General features: G+C 34.9%; 1 protein-coding gene across 5 annotated transcripts in view; it reads right to left on the reverse strand.

Annotated features, from left to right (window-relative positions):
• Positions 1–1,437: 1,437 nt before the first annotated feature.
• LOC142986163 (protein SCAI) overlaps positions 1,438–22,987 on the reverse strand; it is a 126,892-nt gene continuing 105,342 nt past the window's right edge. The window contains exons 2-11 of one of the 5 annotated variants that reach the window (XM_076134467.1): positions 21,199–21,804; positions 20,578–21,055; positions 19,795–19,977; positions 19,357–19,710; positions 18,994–19,229; positions 11,298–11,483; positions 10,022–10,276; positions 8,813–9,028; positions 8,240–8,442; positions 1,438–7,957 (exon numbers count right to left, since the gene is read on the reverse strand). In XM_076134467.1, the coding sequence (XP_075990582.1) occupies positions 7,901–7,957; positions 8,240–8,442; positions 8,813–9,028; positions 10,022–10,276; positions 11,298–11,483; positions 18,994–19,229; positions 19,357–19,710; positions 19,795–19,977; positions 20,578–20,675 (1,788 nt within the window). In that variant the 5' untranslated portion in view covers positions 20,676–21,055; positions 21,199–21,804 and the 3' untranslated portion in view covers positions 1,438–7,900. Of the gene's footprint in view, positions 7,958–8,239; positions 8,443–8,812; positions 9,029–10,021; positions 10,277–11,297; positions 11,484–18,993; positions 19,230–19,356; positions 19,711–19,794; positions 19,978–20,577; positions 21,059–21,198; positions 21,805–22,987 lie in introns of all 5 variants that reach the window. The other 4 variants (XM_076134469.1, XM_076134466.1, XM_076134470.1 and 1 more) reach the window with 4 other exon arrangements.

Genomic DNA, 22,987 nt, shown 5'->3' on the forward strand with positions numbered 1-22,987 from the left:
TTAATTTTAATTTAATTAATGTTGTTTTATTGTGTAAATATTCTAATAGTTTTTTCAGAACTGTCTCTATATTGTGAACTAGTTGACACGCGCGGCACTTTTTCTCAATAGTAGCCCGGTGTTTAGTAAGTGCCTGGTTGAAGGCAATAAAAAAACGTGAATGCACACCGCTGTCTACGCCTTCGGGTATAGCAGGCGTGATATTTTGTAAGTAAAAATGATTTTATAGTTTTTGGCTATGCTCGCGAATAATTTTAAATATTTAAGATGTTTTCCTTTATGCATCCTTTATTGATCCCGGACATCAAATATCTCTATGCTAAATTACATCGATATTCACACAGCAGTTTTTATTTTAGCTGATTCTGTGGTCTGAGTGGTAGTACACGCCGGTGCCAATCACGAGGTCTTAGGTTAGTTTTTATAATTTGAAAAAAAAACTGTTTTTCTCATTTCATACAAAAATATATAAAATCACGCCTTTTTCTCACGGGTATGTTACTAAGTAAAGTTTTTCTAACTTCGATTAGAATATCTTCTATAGCAGATCGGAGATTGGTAACGTGTGCAGGATAATAATTCTATTATCCTTTATTATCCTGCACACGCCCCTATACCATGATGCCAAAATACTGAACTGCTAGAAGTGATATCTCCTCATCAACTCTGCCTACAGATTTGGGTACTTCAGGGGTGATGTTATTATATTAAAGTTATAAAATAGTATCGAAAATAGTTTGTGCCTGATGATAAGACCCTTTACGTAGATCCTGAGTCACGACAAATTTTCGCAATAGAAAAAAGAAAAAAAAAAAATAAGATAAAATAATTTCAATTATAATTACATTCTGTATGCACTACATTATAAAATCAATACTATAGGCAAGGCTAGCTGGCAGCTAGGCGTCCATACGATCTTGCAACACATTGAAAATTCAACTCTATTTTTGAGATGATAGGGTTGAAATTTGAATGCAGCCAATTCAACGACGAAAAAAGGGTTGACGCATGCGCAGTATACGGCAGGTGCGATGAAATACAATTGATTTATAGGATTATAGGGGTACACCACCCTATGGCCTCGAAACGAATCTAGGATACCTATGACGCACGAGGTTATCTCTAACTAAATATACGATATTTTCACCTCACCACGAGCTCAATGTATGTATACCCAAACACTGTTATTTCTTCAATCTAATGGCGGATGAGATATCAATTTTAGAAAAGTATTCAAAGCTAGTTATTATAATTGTTGTAATAAGTGTTAATTTTGATTATCGAATCTAATTTCATTACGTAAAGAGTAACATGTAATTTCAGAGCCACAAAGCATCTTCGCTTTCGACCGACTATCCGACCACTACGACTTACAACATACTTACTCTAAAATATACTAAAGGATGATAATATTATAATGAAATGAAAAACAATATGAATAGTAGAAAGTATGTATTACATGTTTATTATATGAAGCTGAAACAATTTTCGTGAGATACATGGTAAGTTACAACTGGCAATTCGCCTGAAAGGACTACATGTTGCTGTTTCAATAATTGCAATTATTATGACAAATTTTGTTACATTCGATAGTCGAATATGAAGTTATTTGCAGTGATGTTACGAGTAACGGCATTAACGCAAGGCCTGACAACGAAAAGTATTTTATCGACAAAATGAATAGTGAAAAATAAATCACACTAATTCCCAGTTTCAATCACAGATTTTGACAGTTGTTTTAAAACATGTTGCTTTATCCAGCAGTTAATTTATCCGAAACTTACTCAAAAGTTGCGAAACTGGCCCTAACTCATGTAAAATAAATTAAAGATGTATGCCTTTATATTGTGGCGCGGAATATTACACTCGTAGACCGAGAACGTTCCGAGGGAGACTACGAAACTACAGCCTTCGCCTATTTTAAACAACAAAGGCAAGGCAAATAAGCAAGTTTAATTATATTTTGTTATGTTCACTTTTCGAGAAAACATTGACAATCGTTAGAAAACCACTTAACTAGAAATAAATGTCTTTTGGAAAAAAATATGTTATGGGACGTGAATTCACTCTTATCTTGCGTTCGAGCGTAATTGAAAAGCTGCTTTTATATAACAGTTATCTTTCTATAACAGTTTCGCAACCAACTGATAGAACGAATTCGTTGAAGTTCAACACGAATATAGTTAAAAACCCGAGCCAAATATATTTTTCGAAATTTAACCCATTGCAATAGGGAATGAAAGTCAGTCCGTAAGAGGAGCCGGGAGGTTTTATAAAAAGACTGAGAGTCATTAAATTTCAGAAACCAATTTTGTGCTATGTGTAGACTGTAGGATTTCTCTCAAAAAGAAAAAAAAGCTGGAACGTTTACGCTAGTGGATCCGCGCGGGTTTTGTTAAAAATACTGAGAATAGAATATTTCTATGTGGAATTCGATTAACAATTTGTTTTTATAGTTTTATACAAGTCAAACCTCGTTTTTTATATTTTTAAAAACACTAGCGGATATGCCCATTTGTCCCCGTATAGAACAATTTTATCCCAATGATTCTAATCCCTTGGATTCATGAACTACGTCCCAACAGTGACAAACACATAAAAATAATTATCCAATTTAGTTTAGTTGTTCAAAAGTTATGCGCGTACATACATTTCGGTGTTTCATACTATTTTATAGATAATCAGAATTGCAGCAATCTTAACAATTAAACCAAATTGTATCTTTTTTATTTGTTTGTTAATATCGGGACAAAGGTTGTACGAGACCACGATGGGATCAAACTTCCCATATGAATGGAATCAACGGGATAAAATTGTTCCTCCCCGGACGAAATCAGGACAGTACACTAGTTTTTGAATTAAAATAAAATAAATTCAGGCCTTGCGTATATGTTACCAGTAGTACATAGAATATGAGGTTATGTGTAGTATATACATACATGTTGTTACATACGGCTCGCGCTAAAATACATGACGTTTATTCAGCCTTCTTCTCAATATGTACATTATGTACAAAACCTGCCGATTTTAGGAAAGTTTTCAAGAGCCTATTATATAGGTGATAGACATATAATTATATTATTATGTATTTCACTACAGAGATTATAATATATTGTTATAACATTATGGCCAGTTTTACGACTCTCGGATAAGATTCGGCTGACATTTTCTAAATACGTTTTCATATTATGGTTGACACTTTATCCATGGGACAGTTTACCGGTAACGCGTAGAAACACTTACTGTTTATGTTCGTACGATTGAGTTTCCAAACCCTGGTTAAGTATTTTTAAAATAACCAACAGATTTTCGTAATTGGTTTTCCAATACTAGTTATTTTATCTCCAGGATTGACTATCCGCCACTTATCCGCAAGTCGTAAATCTGTTATTCTTACAAGTATCTTCTTGAATGGATAATATTACACTTGTTTAAGTTGAATAATGTCGTAAAATGGAATATTTTTATCCGTACTTAAGTCATTTTAGTTCTACATTGGTAACGTTATATCTGAGTTATTGACCTAGAAATACATTTTATAGTATATTAATGGAATGCATAATAATGGAATATCATTGCGACTATTAATATTGGGAGACATACACACGATTTCACCACCGAGCAAGGCGCACAAAAAGCGGTACTTTGAAAATCAATATCATATTTTAATGATACTTTATTTGTCAGATATTTCATCTGTAGGTGGTGAAACCGTCATTTACAAAATATCTTTCCTTTTTATATGCGAAATAACATCATTTCTCCTAGTTGGAAGGCATTTTAAGCGATCTATACATTTCTCTGTCATCCATATTCTCCCGTTTTATATTTACAATAGTATATTATAGTTATATAGTTATTATATTATGTATAGATATATGAAGTGATGTAAATTTTGACTAACTATTATAATGAGATCAAATTATTACTAAATATTATATTAATTATCTAAACCACTGTCGTAATAGTTTTTTTTTTTTTTATTTATATAAGAATAGAATTTTATTACATTTTATACAGTACAAAACTTATATAACTAAATATTTACATGAAATTATTAAAATTAAAACTATATATACTGTCGTAATTGGTTTCAAAAGTTTATTTTTCACATAATTTTCAATTTCACAATTCCGAGATTTTCACTTTTGTATTAACAATTTCTTGTTTTCCCAATTCTGCCGTCGTAAATGTAAACACAGTAACTTAAGTTACTGTGTTTATAGTTTGTTTAGTTCTTTGGAATCAGGAGACCGCGGGCTATTTGAGAAAGTTTTCGGTTTGTTTGTACGATGGATAGTTACCGAAATACATTAAATAAAAACACAGTATTTTTACAAAAAAAACTTTTTTTTTAATAAAAAATACAGTATCTGTGTTATTTTAAATTAAATAACAGTATCTCACTACTAACTGTGTTTTTTTAACTTGAATATATTTAAATTATTTTTTTTTTGCTTGGTTATAACACGGCTTCTTCAGTTACTGTGATTGCGTATAAAATATTGTTCAAAGATAAACAACAAATACTTGAATAAATCACAGTATCTCATTTACTGTATTACTGATTTTATACTTATTTTTAAGAAACATAGTTATAACACAGTATGTACATACTTACTGTGTCGTAATTCCCCTAATGTTAATATCTTTACAAAGTTACAACACAGTAATAGGTAAAACTTGGTTACAACACAGTAACCGTTGAGTTACCGTGTTGTAACTTAAAAAAGAAAAAAATATTATATTATTACCCTAGCTTAAAACACATTATCTAATTTTATTATTTATACAATAATAATATACTAGATATATATATACAGAATCAAAGATTTAACTATATACAAACATTAAAAGTTGCATGAAATAATATACAATAATTAGTATCTTCATGAGAGCAAAAATTAACCATAAAACTTCAACCGCGTTTTTCTCAAAACGCATATTTTGAAGTTACTGTGTTTAGATTTACGACGGCAGAATTTCGAATTACATAAGTCACATTTTGATAGTTCGTGTTATTTAACAACACTTTTCATCAATAAAAGTCCTTCTTTTTGCTTTCTACTTTTACATTTTTATAAGCTTAATTAATTGTATATTTTTGTTTAAATACATAACATAATTTTCCTACTATATTAATAAATAAATGAGCTATATAGTATATGATTGCAATAAGCATACATCGACAACGACTACAAAGATTACTAAACCCTTAACCAGAATTACTGAACCCTTAGAACCTTTAGTAAAAACGGCTTAAGATCGAATGAGCATTGAAGCACATACGCTCTTTTAAAATTGGTCGAGCGACACGCTTTCAGGGGAACTTAATGTACCAGTTTAATGGAAGAAAAGCTTTGGACAAGTCAATATCGGACCACTTACGCCCTTTTTGATATTGATAGCTCGACACGCCTTTAGTGGGAGGAAAGGTATCTTCTCAAATGAAAAAGGTCGTAACGTAAACGTGATTCGAGACTGCTTAAAACGTTTTTCTACTGAATTTGCGGTTGATCAATATGAAGGTGAGTTGGTGAAATTGTATATGGGTTCAGTAGTTTTTGGATTATGTTTGCGATGCGGGATTTCTAATTTCAACTATATGTACAGTTTTTACTCTATCTTGATAAAATGTGCTTATATTTGACTAGAATTGCTATTAAACTCGTCGTATTAAAAACGTGTAAAACCCAACTTAATTCCTTCATAGGTGAGCAAGCAATGAATCACAGTGCAGTCATTTTGGACTAGAGAAATACGTCAGTCAAGACTGACGGAAGGACGGAGGGATACTGAAGTAACATCATCATCATGCAAGTATGATGAACAGGATTGAGCATTTATGCTGGCCTACTTTATAGCCTTTGTAACTGAAACTATGTATATTGCAAATATATAATATATAGTTTATAGCGAAATGTGAACGTTAATATTACTTTATTCAGCGAACGACATTCATGAAAAGCACAAACACACACACACACACACAAACATATACTTATAAACATGTTTTGCCAATTAATTATCTAGTGAATACATTGTTACTTTTAATTTTAATGTTTCTATTGTATTAAAACTATTTTAAATTGTAACCAAGCAATATAAGTCCTATGTTAAACTGGCTGTGAATTGATTGGCCACGATACAGGCTCTGCCTGGTGTGGCTATTACTGTTAACATGTACCTAAATGTGTGTCATTGGATTGCAAAATAAACAATTTTTATTTATTTTATTTTGTACTTGTTTTGGGAAATGAAAATGCCAAAATGTATTTCGGCTGTATTTTGCTAGATTCGGGGAACTTTTTGAAAAGAGGGTCAATTCTGATGTAAATTCAAAATATGACGAAATAACGGCATTCATAGCCGAATAGTTAAGCACTTTTGGCGCAGAATTTCTATGATGGGTGGGCGCTTTTAAGTATATATGCTGAGCGTCTCGTAAAAGGCAGTCATGGTTGTTATCAATACAATAGATATCAAGCCATACTAAATGCTTTTGGATGGTATGAGCAACTTTGACGCTAGGTTGATCGCTAGCCATAAGATAAAATGAAAAATTGTCGAATAAACGACAGAGTTTTTGCAAGAATATGAACTACGTCCGTGTTATTCTGATTATTATCTCACGTCTCACAGTGCGGGCTCTTATTAATTTTAGTTTAGCCTCAAATAAAACTTTCGTATATATTTGTGACGAAATGACGCACGCATCTTATGATCTTTAGATATTTGCCAGCGAATATTTCGTTTCTTCCTGTGAACTAGTGTCGAAGATATTCTAGCTTTTCACTGGCTTCGTAAAACTATCTTTAGAAACGGATAAGTTTAGTACTGTAAAATTGCTAGACAATAATTGTCATTTTCAAATGACAAGATTGTCTATCAACTTAACTGTAGTATGACTATCTTTACTAAAGATAGGTTTATAAAAACGGGGGACTATCCACTTGTAATGTCAAAATTTTGTTATACGACAAAATAACTTCGGCTGCGAAGGTGAGAAGAAGGTCACAGGAAGCGGCCTTTGCTCAGCAGTGGGTTAAAGCATAAAAGGCAGTAGTTATATCAAAATTTGTTTCTAGTTGATAGAGAATATCGCACAGCACATTAATATACTACGGCTATCAGTGTGTATGTCTGTAATTGCTTTTACTCGAACGACTGAAGGTCCATCGATCGGGGAGACGGCCTATATTTGACTACTAACTAAGTTGTCTTGTAGTTTTGCACGCCCTACTGACCAATAATATTACTACGACTAAAGTACTATGTATTTTACTAAAATGTGCACTTATTTTAATTTTTATTAGTGCATAAATTGCTCCTAAATATCGAAGACTAATTTTGATTCATATGCAATTTTAATATCATGTTTTACTAATGTATTTTTTTATATTCTAATTTAATATTAATGTGTATATAATTGCCTGTTCTTTTTTTTACTTCAGGCGTACTTGTCTTATCTACATTTGCGTATAGTTGTGTGTGTTAATGTGTCTGTGTGTTATTTTCTACTATGTGTAGTACATACAGGGGTTGTAAATAACCAAAAACCATCTGGAGGAATAAAGTTTAATAAGTGAATAAACGTTATATTATTATTTCATATGATTGAATATTGAATATTTGAATTATCCTATAATACTGAAAATCAACTATCTACGGATTCTACAGCCGAGTAAGTACAATGAATAATTAACAATTTTGTTCTAAGATATTTGAATAATTTGTTATAACATGATGGAGGACTTTTATTAAATCTTACAGACTAGTAGATAATATTGATATTGAAACATTAATAACATTTGAAATGTATTATATAATGTAATAGTTTATTAAAAGTGTCACTACGGGGAGTTCACTCCGCGAACGTTACGGTCGTGGGCCTGCTGTATCATTCCTTAGCCGGCGGGGGCCCGGCCGTGGTGGGGTCGATGAAATGTCCGCGAACCTGAAACACATCAAGCCGCACATTGTACACCAACACACGATACAAAAAATAAATTACCAATCGCTATGCGCGTTAACGCTTAAATCACCAGCAAAATAAACTAAGTTATAAACAGATGGACAAACCTGTAAGTCAGATTGAGTAACCCCCGGTTTCTGAGGCACATTAAGCGGTAGTTTATCTATCCAAACTTTTTTTATATGAGTTTAAACGCTATTGAATAGATAAACTACTGCTAAATGTACTCAGAAACCGGGGGTTAGTGATTAAAGCGTCTTTTACCTGCAGGTGTGTGGCCAGGTCCATGATGATGTGGACGAGGGCTGGGTGTTCGACGAGCTCCTCGGGGAGGGGGGGCGAGGCGCGGGGCAGCTGGGTGCGAATCCTGAAGGCCCGGTGCATCTTCATCACCATCTCGCAGAAGTTGTAGCGAACCATCGTGAGACGCAAGAAATCGTCGCCCATGAAGGTTATGTATGACCCGTCTGGAATTGACAATGTTATGGCGTTTGCAACTGCTTGAAAACTTTTCAAGTGACATTTAAATTTTCATGTATCAATTCGTAATTATTAGCTTTATTAGCTTATATAAGAAGAATGTGTAATATTTTGTGTGAATCTCATAATAAAGTGATTGTGAAGTTTGTGTGTAAAGTTATTTCTTTGTTGTTAATAAAACGGCTTCAACTGTGTTACTAAAATGTTAGCAGCAAAGATAGTTAAATATGAATTCAAGAAAAAATACTTATCCATTGTTTTGCTACCAGATTGCGATCCTTCTCACTTACCTTCCAATACCGATTTATACTTACTCTTGAAATTGTGTTGAAACCCAAAAATAAGTATCATACATACCAACACGGCACCTCAGGAACAACGCACTGGACTCAGCCATGAACGCGTCTATGTACGACTGGGCGCGTTCCCATTGCGACAGCGATAACGTGTGTATATCGCAGATGTAGCAGAAGGCACTCAAGGGAGAGTGCAGGAACAAAGTGAAGAGCCCGCCCTGCCGCCGGTCAGCACCTGAAGTCGACGGTTTATACGGCGCTGAGAGCACCTGGATGTCTATTGAAGTAACCAATGTTACAATGTTAAAGTCAAGTTAGCGCCATCTAGTTTGTACTATAAGAACTAATTTTAGTTTTCGAGGGACTATTTTTCGGATTTAAACTATAGTTACAGGCATTGTACGTTCTAATTTGATTTATAAGAGTTGAATATGATTTTTATAAAGTAAATAATTGCGTTAGAAAACGCTTTATTATATTCTGCTCCACAGCGTTTTAGACGAGCAGTGCCATCTTGTTATAGTTTACGAAACTAAAGACACTATTATTTTGATAGATGTCAAATAAGCAACCGCAATACTTGAAAGTATTTATAGTTAATTCTAATATTATACCTTAATACTTTACTGAGAGAGCTATAGTGATTTATAATATTTTGGCTTGTTTGGTGATTATGGCTTATTATGTTCATTTATACAGATTTTACAACTCTGTTTACTAAAATGATAGGCGCTAAAGACTTTTACTATATTCTAATATTCATAGTTAAACAATAAAAATAAAAATGGGTATATAACTAAAATTTTTTGCGAATAAATTCACAACAAACCTCTTTAATTACTTCTTTAGAATAGCGACATCTGTTAAAAATCAAAAGAACTTCCATAGAATGTCTTATGTTGTATGTCTTTATCTCTATTAGTTTGACTAGTTAACGTTAGATAGCAGCACAAGTTTGAAATTAAAGGATTCGTTATATTTTTGGAATATATAATAATATACTTAACTTTACTTTTTTTTGAAAAAATATTAAAATGAATTACTTTTATTTATTATATAGTCAAGAATTGTTGCATTCATTGTTCAGATCATAAGACCTACGTACATTACGTACAAGTATGAGTTCAGTTTACGATGACTTTTTGTAAGAACTCCCGATGTTTAAAAAACCTTATAATAATTTTCATCATGAACTCCTAAACTCTAAAAATAATACTTCAACAATATAAACGAAATATCCCTTAAACCCATCACTTGAAAATAAACTCACCATGCAGTGAAGTGGGTAGTTCCACGGGCGACATAAGAATCACAGCCGGCTGGCCGAAGTACCGGGGAATGTTCTGGAAGCCGTACGAGTTGTCCGACTCGATGATGACGAAGAACGGCCGCCTGGTGTAGGGGTACAGGTCCCCAGGGTACAGACACTCCTTCAGCTTCGGGAGACCAGCTTTCGGGTCCTTGCACGGTTCGCGGTACACATCGTTCTTTGACACTGTGAGGAGACCTCCGGAGTCGTAGGCCACTGTAAATTGGTATGAGGGTCTTGATCTTTGAGGCTAATAGCGGCATAAGTATGTGTGTAAGAAAGTTAAGAAACCATATACTTAAGAAGGTATTTTAACTTATTTTGGTAGTATTTTTTTATTCTTTATTTAATAAGGGCTTTTAACTCTACGAGCTTAAGTCAGCCCTATATTTGATAGTTGAAAGAAAGCTAGATGTAGGAATATTTGTATATGATTTGTTCAGGAAAGTAGTCATTTTATTTTGTGGAGGCCATGATTCTAGATTTTAAGTTGTTGCCCCCAATTTATATGCTTTTAATACTATTTGATTCTTTGTGTCTCGTTTACGAGTACCTTTATATGTTCCTAGAATTAATTCATTATTTGACCTGTAGTTCGCTTCTCTACTTCTATCGACTACTGACAATCGGTTAGCTATCATTTTACACTAAAATGTGTTTAGCGCCTCTACCGGTCTCCGTAAGAACTATTTTGGCTGTATAGTTTGAATGTCAAGCTGTCGATACTCGACAGTACCGGCTGTAGAGAGTGCTTTGAGTGTTGGTAGCTACTCTTTGCCCGACATCAATTTGCAAAAGAAATATCTTGAAAACTTTTTGGCGATTATAAATTATGACTAAAAGTTACTTGCCAGCTCTTCCCATTGGACCTAGCTTCTCAACTGAAACCGTAACTATATTCTCTGTATTATTTAATCTTAAATCTCAGTATTCGTCGAAATAGTTTTGTTTAAAATTTATTTATTCAAATTAATTGAAGTATAATGTTTATCATCATTGCATACGATGGATTTATTTGTGTTTATGTAAACGTGAAAATATTTCAGTTATTTATGTTATGTTTTCACATTTAGTTATGGTTTCACCGTAGCAGTGACTATCAAAAATAAATAATTAGATTTTTAATTTCAATTAACTTTATAGTTTCAGTTAGAGGTGTAGTGTGTATGTATGAGTAAAATTTCCTAAAGTTGAAGTTTGTGTAGCTTTTGTATTATAACTGAAAAAGAAGCCTTACAATCTTCAACGTGCTTAGATGTGGGCACGATATGGCCATCAGCCGAGATGTACAGCAGCATCACACCATGGGGCGGCAGGTCGTTCATGGCGTTTGACAGGTATACCATGATCTGCGCCGGAGTAGGCTTGAAGAGGAGGAACTTGTGGGGGTTCTCGTTCCTCGGGCCGTTGTCCACGTTGTACCCTGCAACAAACGAAACCTCTCGATGGTGTACCTCTACAGTACAGTTATGTAGGACCTTCAAAGAATCTTCTTTTTAGTGTGGCACTATTGATGACAAATTCTATATGAATGGTTCTATGTATTTTTTTTTTCAAAGTTCTAAAAATGTTAACTTTCTATGTATTCTTACTAAACGATTAAGTTTGATGACTAGATGCGCTTGATTTATTAGATATTTGAAAACAACAAACTTAATGGTGAAATAAAGTTAACGCAATATTTTTATCTAATTATATTTTCCGTATGCTAAGTACTACATAATGATTGTAATATAATTCTTCAGTTGTAATTAAATTACGAGTAATTCTGTTAGTTGGTCCGATCAGCGTCCCAAGCGTATCCTGCAAAGGCTATTTTTATAGAATTTCTAGTATAAATTCCCGGCTAGTGGATAGTATCAAGTGAAGAAATAACACTACCTACTGTAGAAACGTTAAATTTACGTGGCGCGCGTTTATGTCTTGTCAAGGCTTTAGGTAAAATCCGAGAGGTAAAGTGTGATACTTTATAATTTGTTATCAATCGGGTTTATTTAAGGTTTGTATTTTATTTAGATCATCTAATCATGTCATTTGAAAATTAGTTGATGTCATAAGTAAGTATTCATCAATAATTTTAAATATTGGTACCCTTCAACCAGTTTTTTGAAATGTATTTAAGTTTCTATTAGTTTATAATCAATTCAGGCAAAGCCATGGTTAGAATAAATTATTTGCTTGTTTGTTAGAACCACCAACCATTAGAACTACTCCGATAAAAAAGTACTAAACCCTGTTGCCTCTACTATTCACGAACAATGCAAATATTACTTGCACAATTATTTTTCTGGTTCTGAATAATGAACGTTTCTTTCACAGGGCATAAAAAATATGAATTGCAGGCTTCCGCCAAGCATCTGTTTACATTCCCTCAATTGAGAAAAACACAGGTATTTGCGAACAATACTACTAAACCGAACAAAAGATCGAATGAGAACTCTAATTGGTTGCTAATAGGATTCCAGATATTCTAATATTTTGCCATGCCATCCATTAAAATTATGCCATGTTCTAACAACGAAACCATCGCGTTTTTTCTCCTTACATTCCGTTTCAGGAATTTCATAAAACATTTTTTCCATTTTAATACTAGTCCTACGCTTTATAAGTTAAGACATCCTTTTATTGTAAAATGTAGAATTTTAAGTGATTTGTTTTGAACCAATATTTTGTTTGCAGATTTAGTAGACTTGTGTTTATTGTTTAAGTTCCAATTTTCAATGCTTGTTATAGTGCACGGTTGTTCCATAGACGGGTGATCACTTAGTGATATTTGAACTGAGAGTCTCCGTGCTTCGGAATGCACGATTAAAAGACGGAGTCTAAGTAACTATGGCTCTAGGTTGATATTTTATTGTTAGAGGAACAATAAAATATAACATGAATAATCTTCTATAATATAAAAATGAATCGCAAAATGTGTTGGTAAGCGCATAACTCAACAACGCCTCGACCAATTTGGCCAAATCTTTTTTTAAAATGTTCGTTGAAGTTTAAGGATGGTTTTTACGGCGAGAAAAATTAGAATTATCGCTGGAAAAATCCTAAAAATAACCCTTTTCTTTTTCTCATACAAATGATTTGTAACTAAAACGTAGTCAATTTGAGGTTTATTGCTATGGTATAAAGTTCATATCAAAATTACATGCACTCACTGTTGTCTAAGCAATGTAGGTGTGTTCCTAAAGTCAAAGATCGTATCTGTCAAAACAATGTGCGTGTGTTCGTTGGAGCACAGAATACATAGTTGGAGGAGTTTAAATGTCGCGTTCCGAAACTCGCGTTTCTTTTGTATTAGTTTCGGCACGCGAGATAAAATGCATCAGTTTCCACGTCATTACATCAGTCAAACAAAAATCGCTTTACCAACAGTGTTTTATTATTTTTAATATCCAAATTTTACGTAAACAAAATAATTCGTACGGCTTAAAAGGATTTGACTTCAAGTCATATCAAATTAAAAAAAAAAAAATTGTCTGTGACCTAACCTATTGAGTTTGCTTTTGTCAACTAATACACGAAACAAATTCGTATATCGTGGTGACATTCAAAGCAATATTACAGCACATGAAAATGAAAAAGAGAAAATGGACAAAGAGTGTATTTTACAGCACAGAACGCAGTACAAAGAGCTGCTCAGCCACCATCTACTACATTAACCAGTTTTAGTTCAGGAGATTTTTTTTAAATACGTAGGCAAAAAAACATTTACAAATCTTTTTGACAGGACGAAGTCTGTCGGGTCAGCTAGAAAATGGACAAAGAGTGTATTTTACAGCACAGAACGCAGTACAAAGAGCTGCTCAGCCACCATCTACTACATTAACCAGTTTTTTTGAGACATGCCAAAACGATGATTTCGCACAAACATTGCTATATTCTGAAATGCCAAAATATTATACCTGGAATCAATCCTCAAGGAGATTTATACGACGGAAACAAGGAAAACCAGTTCCAGGATATACAGATGTATATTCCACCGATACGATTGGCCGGATTTATTCAGTACATCCAAGCAATGATGAATGTTTTTATTTACGACTGCTATTAGTCAATGTACGTGGCCCAACATCATTCCAACAGTTACGAACTGTTGATGGTGAATTGTGCGGATCCTACAGAGAAGCCTGTCAACGTTTGCAATTGCTTGAAAATGACGCTCATTGGGATCAAACTCTCAATGATGCTGTAATATCATCACACGCTCATCAAATACGAACATTGTTTTCTATAATCATATCTACATGCTTCCCATCAAACCCAATTGATTTGTGGATCAAGTACAAAGATTATATGTGTGATGATATTTTGTATCAAATACGGAATAGAATGGGAAATCCAAATATACAAATCAGTGAAGAAATTTACAATGAAGCATTGATTTCAATTGAGGACATGTGCTTGATAATGTCAAACAAACTATTAATTCAATTAGGCCTGACCGCGCCCAATCGTCCAATGCATGATGCTTTTAACCAAGAGTTGCATCGAGAAAAACTGTATGATCTCAACGCTTTGAAAGAATTAATTCAAACAAATCTTCCACTGTTAAATGAACAACAGAAGTATGTATTTGAAACTCTTATGAAAGTAACAAATAATGAAACTGGAGGGATTTACTTCTTAGATGCACCTGGTGGTACAGGAAAAACTTTTTTGATTTCATTAATATTAGCAACAATTCGCTCACAAAATAAAATTGCACTTGCACTCGCTTCGTCGGGAATCGCAGCAACTTTGCTTGAAGGTGGTCGAACAGCCCATTCAGCACTGAAATTGCCATTAAATATGCAAAGCAATGAAACTCCAACCTGCAACGATTCGAAGAACTCTGCAATGGCAAAGGTTTTGCAGCAATGTAAATTGATTGTTTGGGATGAATGCACGATGGCACATAAAAAATCTTTGGAGGCTTTAGACAGAACCTTAAAAGATCTACGGAGCAATAATAACCGATTTGGTGGTGCAATGATTTTATTAGCAGGAGATTTTCGTCAAACATTGCCAGTGATTCCACGATCAACGCCAGCTGATGAACTCAATGCATGTCTAAAGTCCTCCAATTTGTGGAAACATGTTAAAGTACTACATTTAAGCAAGAATATGCGCGTCGAGTTGCAACATGACCAATCTGGAAACATATTCTCTAAACAACTCATTGACATTGGTAATGGCAAATTTCCTATAGACATGTTGACTGGCTGCATTAACTTTCCTCAAAGTTTTTGTCAGTTAACTCAATCAAAAGATGAACTTATTCAAAAGGTGTTTCCAGATGTTTCTCAAAATTACAGAAACTATGATTGGTTGAGCGAACGAGCTATACTGGCTGCAAAAAACATAGATGTAAATGAATTAAATTTCAAAATTCAAGAACAAATTACAGGCGAATTGAGGATATATAAATCAGTTGATTCGGCTACTAATCAAGATGATGTAGTCAACTATCCACCGGAATTTTTAAACTCGCTGGATTTGCCAGGATTGCCACCTCACAATCTTCAATTAAAGGTTGGATCGGTGGTTATAATGTTGCGAAATATCAACCAACCGCGTCTTTGCAACGGTACACGGTTAGCGATAAAAAAATTACTAAACAATGTGATAGAAGCAACTATACTCAAAGGAAAGTATGAAGGAGAAGATGTTCTCATACCGCGCATCCCAATGATTCCGACTGATGTGCCATTTGAGTTTAAACGACTACAGTTTCCAGTGCGGCTTGCTTTTGCTATGACTATAAACAAGTCCCAGGGGCAATCATTAAGTGTTTGTGGTATTAATCTAGAAAACCCATGTTTCTCAGATGGTCAATTGTATGTTGCCTGTTCCCGTGTTGGAAAACCATCAGATTTGTTTATCTATGCGCCTGGTAATTAAACATATAACATCGTATACCACAAAGCACTACAATGATAATAATAATAATTATGATTCACATGATTAACAATAAAGCGATTACTTACTTTTAAATCCTTATATATGTTGTATTTAATTATTTTTTATTCACAACGTCCTATCACCAGGGTGAAGGTTCTGTTCAGGAGATTTTTTTTAAATACGTAGGCAAAAAAACATTTACAAATCTTTTTGACAGGACGAAGTCTGTCGGGTCAGCTAGTAGCTAAATAAATAATGTGTAACCCATTCCTAGGTACAGATTTTTTCATAATAGAGACGAGGAACTACTACTACTTTCCTCATTCCCGATTCTAATCTTTATCCAAAAAAGCGCCTCAAATTATAAATTGTTGATCGTCTTCGCGTTATATTTTCGCAAACCTCCCAATTTCTTTTAACCTTATTACATAATAATTACTTCGACAAAATCTTTATTCATTTTATTTTCATTACGTGTTAGTAAACTAACAATTCCTTCCACACTACTCAAGAAACAATAACTACTTGTAAAATATACATGAGGTGGTATAAAGTAAAAGACGATCAATTCCAATGACACAGCGGACAAAGATATTGATTTCTTGTCAACTGGCTGTTCTACATGAGACCTAATTAAACATGTAACAGCAAGGCCCAGTGTGCCATCGATCGAGTATTTGCCAACCTACTGTGCCAGTCTATACCATTGTGTCTTATAGTACGACAACTAAGTAGTAAGCTTTGGCATTCTCGGTTTATGCAGAGTACGATTACAATTTCATAAACTTTTTATATATTTAAGATGTATGGATGGAAAAATGTATGTCCAAAATAAAATAACCTTAGCAGAAATAGAAATCAAATTCAATTTCCTAGATTTCATAAATGTTTTATGAGTTTGTAAGGATCGTTCTTTATTCAAGTGGGCGTACATTTGTCTCTGCCCACATATACGACAAAAAGGCGTGATATTATGTTAGTATGTACAAACTTCATAATATTTTTAAACAACCACCGTTTCGAAAAAGCTATTTCTTATGAAAAGAAACCGCACTAAACTCAAGACCCGTTCTTTTCTCTACAAAGAAGTTACTAGCTACATAAGCATATCACAATAGTAGAAAAGTCGAAATTTTGCATGCATCCTCTAACTGCAAACGTTTCATCCAAAGCCTTCTACTAAGTAGTACGACTATAGTCGGTGCGTTATTTACCAAAGGATGTTAGTAGTCTCCGTAACTTCATTCCCCAGTTCAAATTGAAGACTTGAAATTAAATGCTGTATTTCAAATGCATGTTTTGAATGTGCTTCACACAGTGATTTAGATTAGCATGACTGAATGCGGTGAAATGCGCTCGCTTGTTTGCAGTTCATATGTGCAATGTCGCTCGGAATTTAGCGCCGATTTAGCTATTTCATTGCCGTGTTAGTTAATTTTAATTAAGGTGTTTTGTTTGAGTTTCGGATCAAATGATGATTTAATTAAAGACAAAGAAGTTTATTTCAAACATAATACATCGGTTAGTATAAGATTGAAACTATAGGTCTTTATGATTTTGTACTTTAACATTTTTTTGCTGATTCTTAATGTTAAGTTTTATATGAAATCTGTTTTCGCGCACTCGACAAATTTATTGAAGTATGTTTTGGTTTATAATGACTGTTATCTTTTGAATTTAAAGTAATGATTCTAATTGATCGCTAGTTAATACGCTATTTAGATAAATTAATTAATTAAATATGACCGAGTATTTACTAAGATTTGAATTCCCGTATTTGAAAAAGAAGATTATTTGAAGTCGATTCTCAAAATTAATATTAAACAACTTATAAGCAAAGATAATCCTGTAAACATCACATAACAAAAGAAAAGACACGCTTATATGCTTGTATTCGCTTCGCCCAGCTCACCAGCACCTAGTATCGCAGGCAACAAGAACACAACAAAACATACCAATACAATACAAAAGATATAATAATAATAACCACTGTCCCACTGCTGGGCAAGGGCCTTCTCCCGGAGTGGTGACGCCTTGAGTCCACGCCGGCCAAGACGAACTATTGCAATGAGTGTAAAATACTGACCAGGACATATTGACGTCGGAATCGATATGAAAGTTATTAAAAGTAATACTTTTCTATTTTAATAATTTTCGTTAGTAAAAATTTAATAATAATTTTAATTTTTTCCACATTTGTGCAAGTTTTATTGATTTATTTATTTGCCTTAAGAAGCTCATATATTGTACACCATTTTTGTACTATTTTAAAGGACTACACTGTCCAGTAATTAACTCAATCACTAACCATTAAAAAAGAAATTTTAGTATCAAGAAAAGTTTAAGTTCTAAATATACTTCAGAAAAGTTTCAAAGTGAACTCTATTCTCCACAATTGAAACGAAATTCAATGAACCGATTCCCGGCGGTACAATAGCTGCTATAAACCGGTTCAGAGATGATTGGGTGGACGTAAAGCCTCCTTTCACTTATTGTTTACGACAATGGAATGAGAGAATCGTATCATAAAAGTTTGTTGAGAGGAAATTTTAAAAATGTTACCGTTGTGTACTTCTAACAAGTTGGAGAGCTATTTGCAGGTATTAGGAAGAATTTTGTAACGTCTTATTTTGTATTACTTGAAGTTTCACAATGCGTGATATCTTTTTCCGACTTATTAACAACTGACTGATTAACAAGACTGTGTCATATTTAGGAGTGAATTCCGATAAATAATGCCGGCAGTTTTCTTTCATATTATCTGATCTCTTTTCTAAACTTGTGAATTGTACTTGTTTTAACATAGAGTCGTTGTAAGGCTAGCTGTTTACCAAAATGCTATTACATCATACTATTCTTTAACTCCTTTTGATCCAAATGTATAAAATAAAAAGTTTTTAAAATGTTAGTCCCATTTTTCTCAAATGTCCTATCTTTAGCAAACATCCTCAAAAAATATGCAATGGTCAATATTTTACAAAACATTGCTCCATATACAGCAGCCGACGTCCCGAAGAATCCCTAAAAAGCACAGAAGTACAAGTAAGACTCACCTTTATTGTTGAGCGCGCTGGGAGTGGTGTTGAACTTCTGCCGCGGGGAGTCGTCGAACAGCTGCTGGACGTCGCCAGTGGGCTCCCGCTCCAGGGTCTGCAGCATGCGGAACATGTCCATCGTGAGCTCGGAGAACTTGACCTGGTGGGAAGTGCTGCCCACGATCACCACTTCTTGCAGGGAGAGCGTCATCATCGGGTTGCGCTCAACCGGTGGAGTGATTTGTGGATTCAGCCTGTTAGAAGAAAATAAAATTTGAGCTTCAATAAATTATGACTAATTTTCAAGTTATTGGTAATGAAAAAAAATATTCGTTGTGAATCTTATAAAAACATTAAGTTACAAGATAAATGATGAATTACCTGTGTGTCAGAATGACTGGATAGTTATCCGGATGCATCACGGTCAGGACTGGTTCCGCCTGTATGAAGGCTTTCACCTCATCGACCACCACTGTCCATTCAAGCTGATCATCTGGGTCATAGGTGTTTCCGTACTCAATGATCTGGCGGTCCAGTTCCTTGATCAATTCTCGGACCAGTTTCAGTTTCCTCAGTAGCAGGCAGACTACAATGAACCTGGCGTAGTAGCGCAGTTTCTTCACCATCAGCTCGCAACGGTCTTCCTTCGAAGCCTTGGTGTAGTAGCTTCGGCCGCGGATCGCAAAGTAGAATGAGAACGCTTCGTTGAGGTACGCCGTCTCGCTTGTCCGCAGGCTACGGGGAAAAATAGTCATGTTAAATTTAAAAAGAATTAAGCTCCTGTTTGTTAAATTCTGATTGAGTGGTTTAAATACGTACTAGAAGTGGTAGTACAGTTGTCCAATCTTTGAAGCGATCTCGCCGATCTGCCACCTCTTCAGACCATATCTGGTGTCGAGGATACCACGATGCTGCTGTTGGAATTTCCACAGCTTGGTGTACACGTCGAAGGTACGACCGAAGTATGAGTGCCATTGTTTGTGCCCGTACTGTGGCAACTCCCTGTCAGATAAACAAATATACACATGTACGTGTAAATAATCGTGCTAGAAATATGTCTAAAATAGTGTTTTGCCTTTACTAAGCGGATCATGGCTGTGTTAATGATTTTTATATTTACAAGACATCTTTTAAAGCAACAATTCACAGCCAGAATAAGCTGCATTTAAACTGAACAAATGTTAGTTGTAGTAGATAATACAGGCACTTTAGTGTGAACAACGGGCGAGAACGGATTTCGTGCCAACAAACAAGAATGGCGTGGAATTTTAAAGTTCAGCACTTTCCTTTATGTACCGACGCTCGGTCGGTCGCTACACAGATAGATGAAGTATATAGAGAGCGAGGCGGGCGATACGAGGCGGCTTCAGGCGCAACAAGTTGGTGCCCCTACACTTGCCACCGTCACCGCCCCGACTGTTTAACTACTTCCAATGATATAACACACTTATATGTAGCTCATGTCTTTATACTAAACTCTTGTTAAGTGCTCGACGCTTTCGGCTCAATAGATTCTAATTGGTTTCGTTGTTTATGAATGTTCCCACTGAATTAAAAAAAGTCTACTGATATATAGATATAGATTAATAGTAAGTTACTTACCGTAGTCCATTGAAAAGCTGTTTGGACTTTTCAAGAAGATGGCAAAACTCCAAGGTTATCTTCCTCTCTTGTTCGGATATCTCCCCCATGTTGCCCATCAGTGAGGAGTGTCGCCAGCGCTCGAAGAGGTACGGTGATGCGTGGTGGTAGTAGCGAGGGGCCAGACACTCGGCCGAGTGGTGGCGCGGACTCTGAGAGTTACTCCAGTAGCGAGAGCTCTGCGAATCTCTCGAGTAGCGTCGCGAGTGAGGTGGCGACTCCGGGCTTTGGTCCGCGTAATAGGGATCAGTAGGCGACACGGGAGATGGAAAGAAATCGGAATATGTGTTGCCGATAGGCCGTCGACGCGGAGAGAAGTCCACTTGCCTGCTGGTGCCCGGCTGAGGCTCGACGAACTCTGGATCAAGGTTGAATGCGATGTGCCTGTCTTGCTTCCGACGATCTTTCGGGTTCTCGTCTTCAATGTGGAAGCTGGCGCCTTCTAAACAGGTTGAGTGATCACAAATTGAACGGCCACATGCAGAGACTCCGTAGCAAGATCTCAGGAGAGCTCTGCTAGCGGTTAAAGGTGTGGGACTTTCGTCACCGCCTAAAATCAAGACGAACGAATAAAGAACGGACCTTCTGGGGCAGGTGATGGTGGCGGCGTGCTACGATGATAATCGAATGGATGGAAGGCGCTGCTGTCGCGGTAATAGGAGCGTGGGTTGTGAGGACGGAGGAGGTCTCCGTAAACCTCCGCCTTCACTGTAATTTGTCGGGAAGAGGAGGGTTGGCTATATTCCGGTTCAAGAAGTGAACTTACGGGCCTCGAATTTTCTAGTAATTTACGGTTGGGGCTGTCCAGGACTCTCTCAACACCGTGCCTGCAGACATCAGGTGTCGTTCTTTGACGATCACTTGATTTCTTTTTAGTACCATCTTTTTTTCGGTGCCCTAGCAGATGGACTAAAGAACCGGAGTTAGCCGATATATCAGCGTGTGCTGATTCGTCTTGAAAGGGTTCTGGTGAACTGTTTAACCTAGCGTAGAAGTTCCGTTGCTTTGTTCTCGGGGAAAATTGTGGGGAGAGGGTATCGGTGGGTAAGGACCTAGGAGGGGAGATGATTTCAGTGGCCTGTTCGTCAGAACGCCTGTCCTGGAGGGTTCGGCCAGAGGAGATGGGACTAGAGAGGTCGCTGTACTCCTGTGACGGGCGGCGACTGCTGCGAGCCGAAGACGAGGTATCTGTGGGGAAATAATCTTCATTGTATATAAAACGAGTCGTGATACAGGGTCGGTATAAAGATACGCTTGCAGTAAGTACTCCAAATTATTTACGTTACACGTGCTTGCTCAGTAAGTTTTAGTCTATGCCTTTAAAACATGCCACTTGTAGATAATAATATATTGTTTATGTATTTTCTCAGTTTTGGCAGTTTAAATAATTGCTAAATTGCAATTAATATAGTTTGAAAATATTTTTGTAGCCCGATAATTTAAAAAAAATGTGGCTGTACTATAATTTTCCATATCAATAATAATTAAGTTTGTCTATTTTATGTTGGTCGGAAGACATTAGGCATGAGTAACTAAAATTAAGTAAAATTACCCGAAACCCGAAATGGAGAACTTACTGCGTTATAATCGCTTATAAATGTGTTTATAATATTAAAACAGTGTTAGGAAATTATTATATCGCTAAGATGTAATTAGCTCTTTAATTGAACTCATATTTTCAAACAAATTTATTATTTCGATTAAAAGCTACTTATATTACTGTTCAATTAATAATTATTGTTCAATATTACGATATTCAATTATTCTTTAAGCAGAGACCAATAGCGCTGATTTGTTTTTACTTGGTCTATATTGTTTCGGCAAGACAAATAATGTACATGACCGAAACTAACAATTTCCTTTAAGAAATTAAAATTCGAGAAACTGTTGGTACTTTTTTCATTTCAGTTTCTTATGAAAATGTTTCATATATTGTATTAGATCTTTTATAATTGAAATAGCACTTCTTTTGCAAGTATGCATAAAGCTGTAATTGATATATTTTGTTTCACAAAACATAATTCGAAGTGAATTAAAGCTGAATGTCAGATAAGTACATTATTTATTAGTAATGCAATCAGTGCTTCGTTTAAAAAACAGGAGAATTCCTGTTTCTTTAAAATTTCGTTATATTTATTTTATATTTCAATCGAAAATATCAAATAAAATGCGACTGTATTTTTTTTTCTATGAAATCGAAAAAACTTAAAACATTAATAATTTTTTTTGCATTTTTTCAAATTCAAAATAATTAATCTCATATAATTATATTAACTAAGCTTACTTAAAATTAACTTAACATACTTAGCTTAGGAGGTTATACATTATATGTTATCTACCATTTCATTCATACCATAAATATATTTCAATA

This window comes from Anticarsia gemmatalis, chromosome Z, assembly GCF_050436995.1.
Source record: "Anticarsia gemmatalis isolate Benzon Research Colony breed Stoneville strain chromosome Z, ilAntGemm2 primary, whole genome shotgun sequence".
In the NCBI taxonomy this organism is placed as follows: domain Eukaryota; kingdom Metazoa; phylum Arthropoda; class Insecta; order Lepidoptera; family Erebidae; genus Anticarsia; species Anticarsia gemmatalis.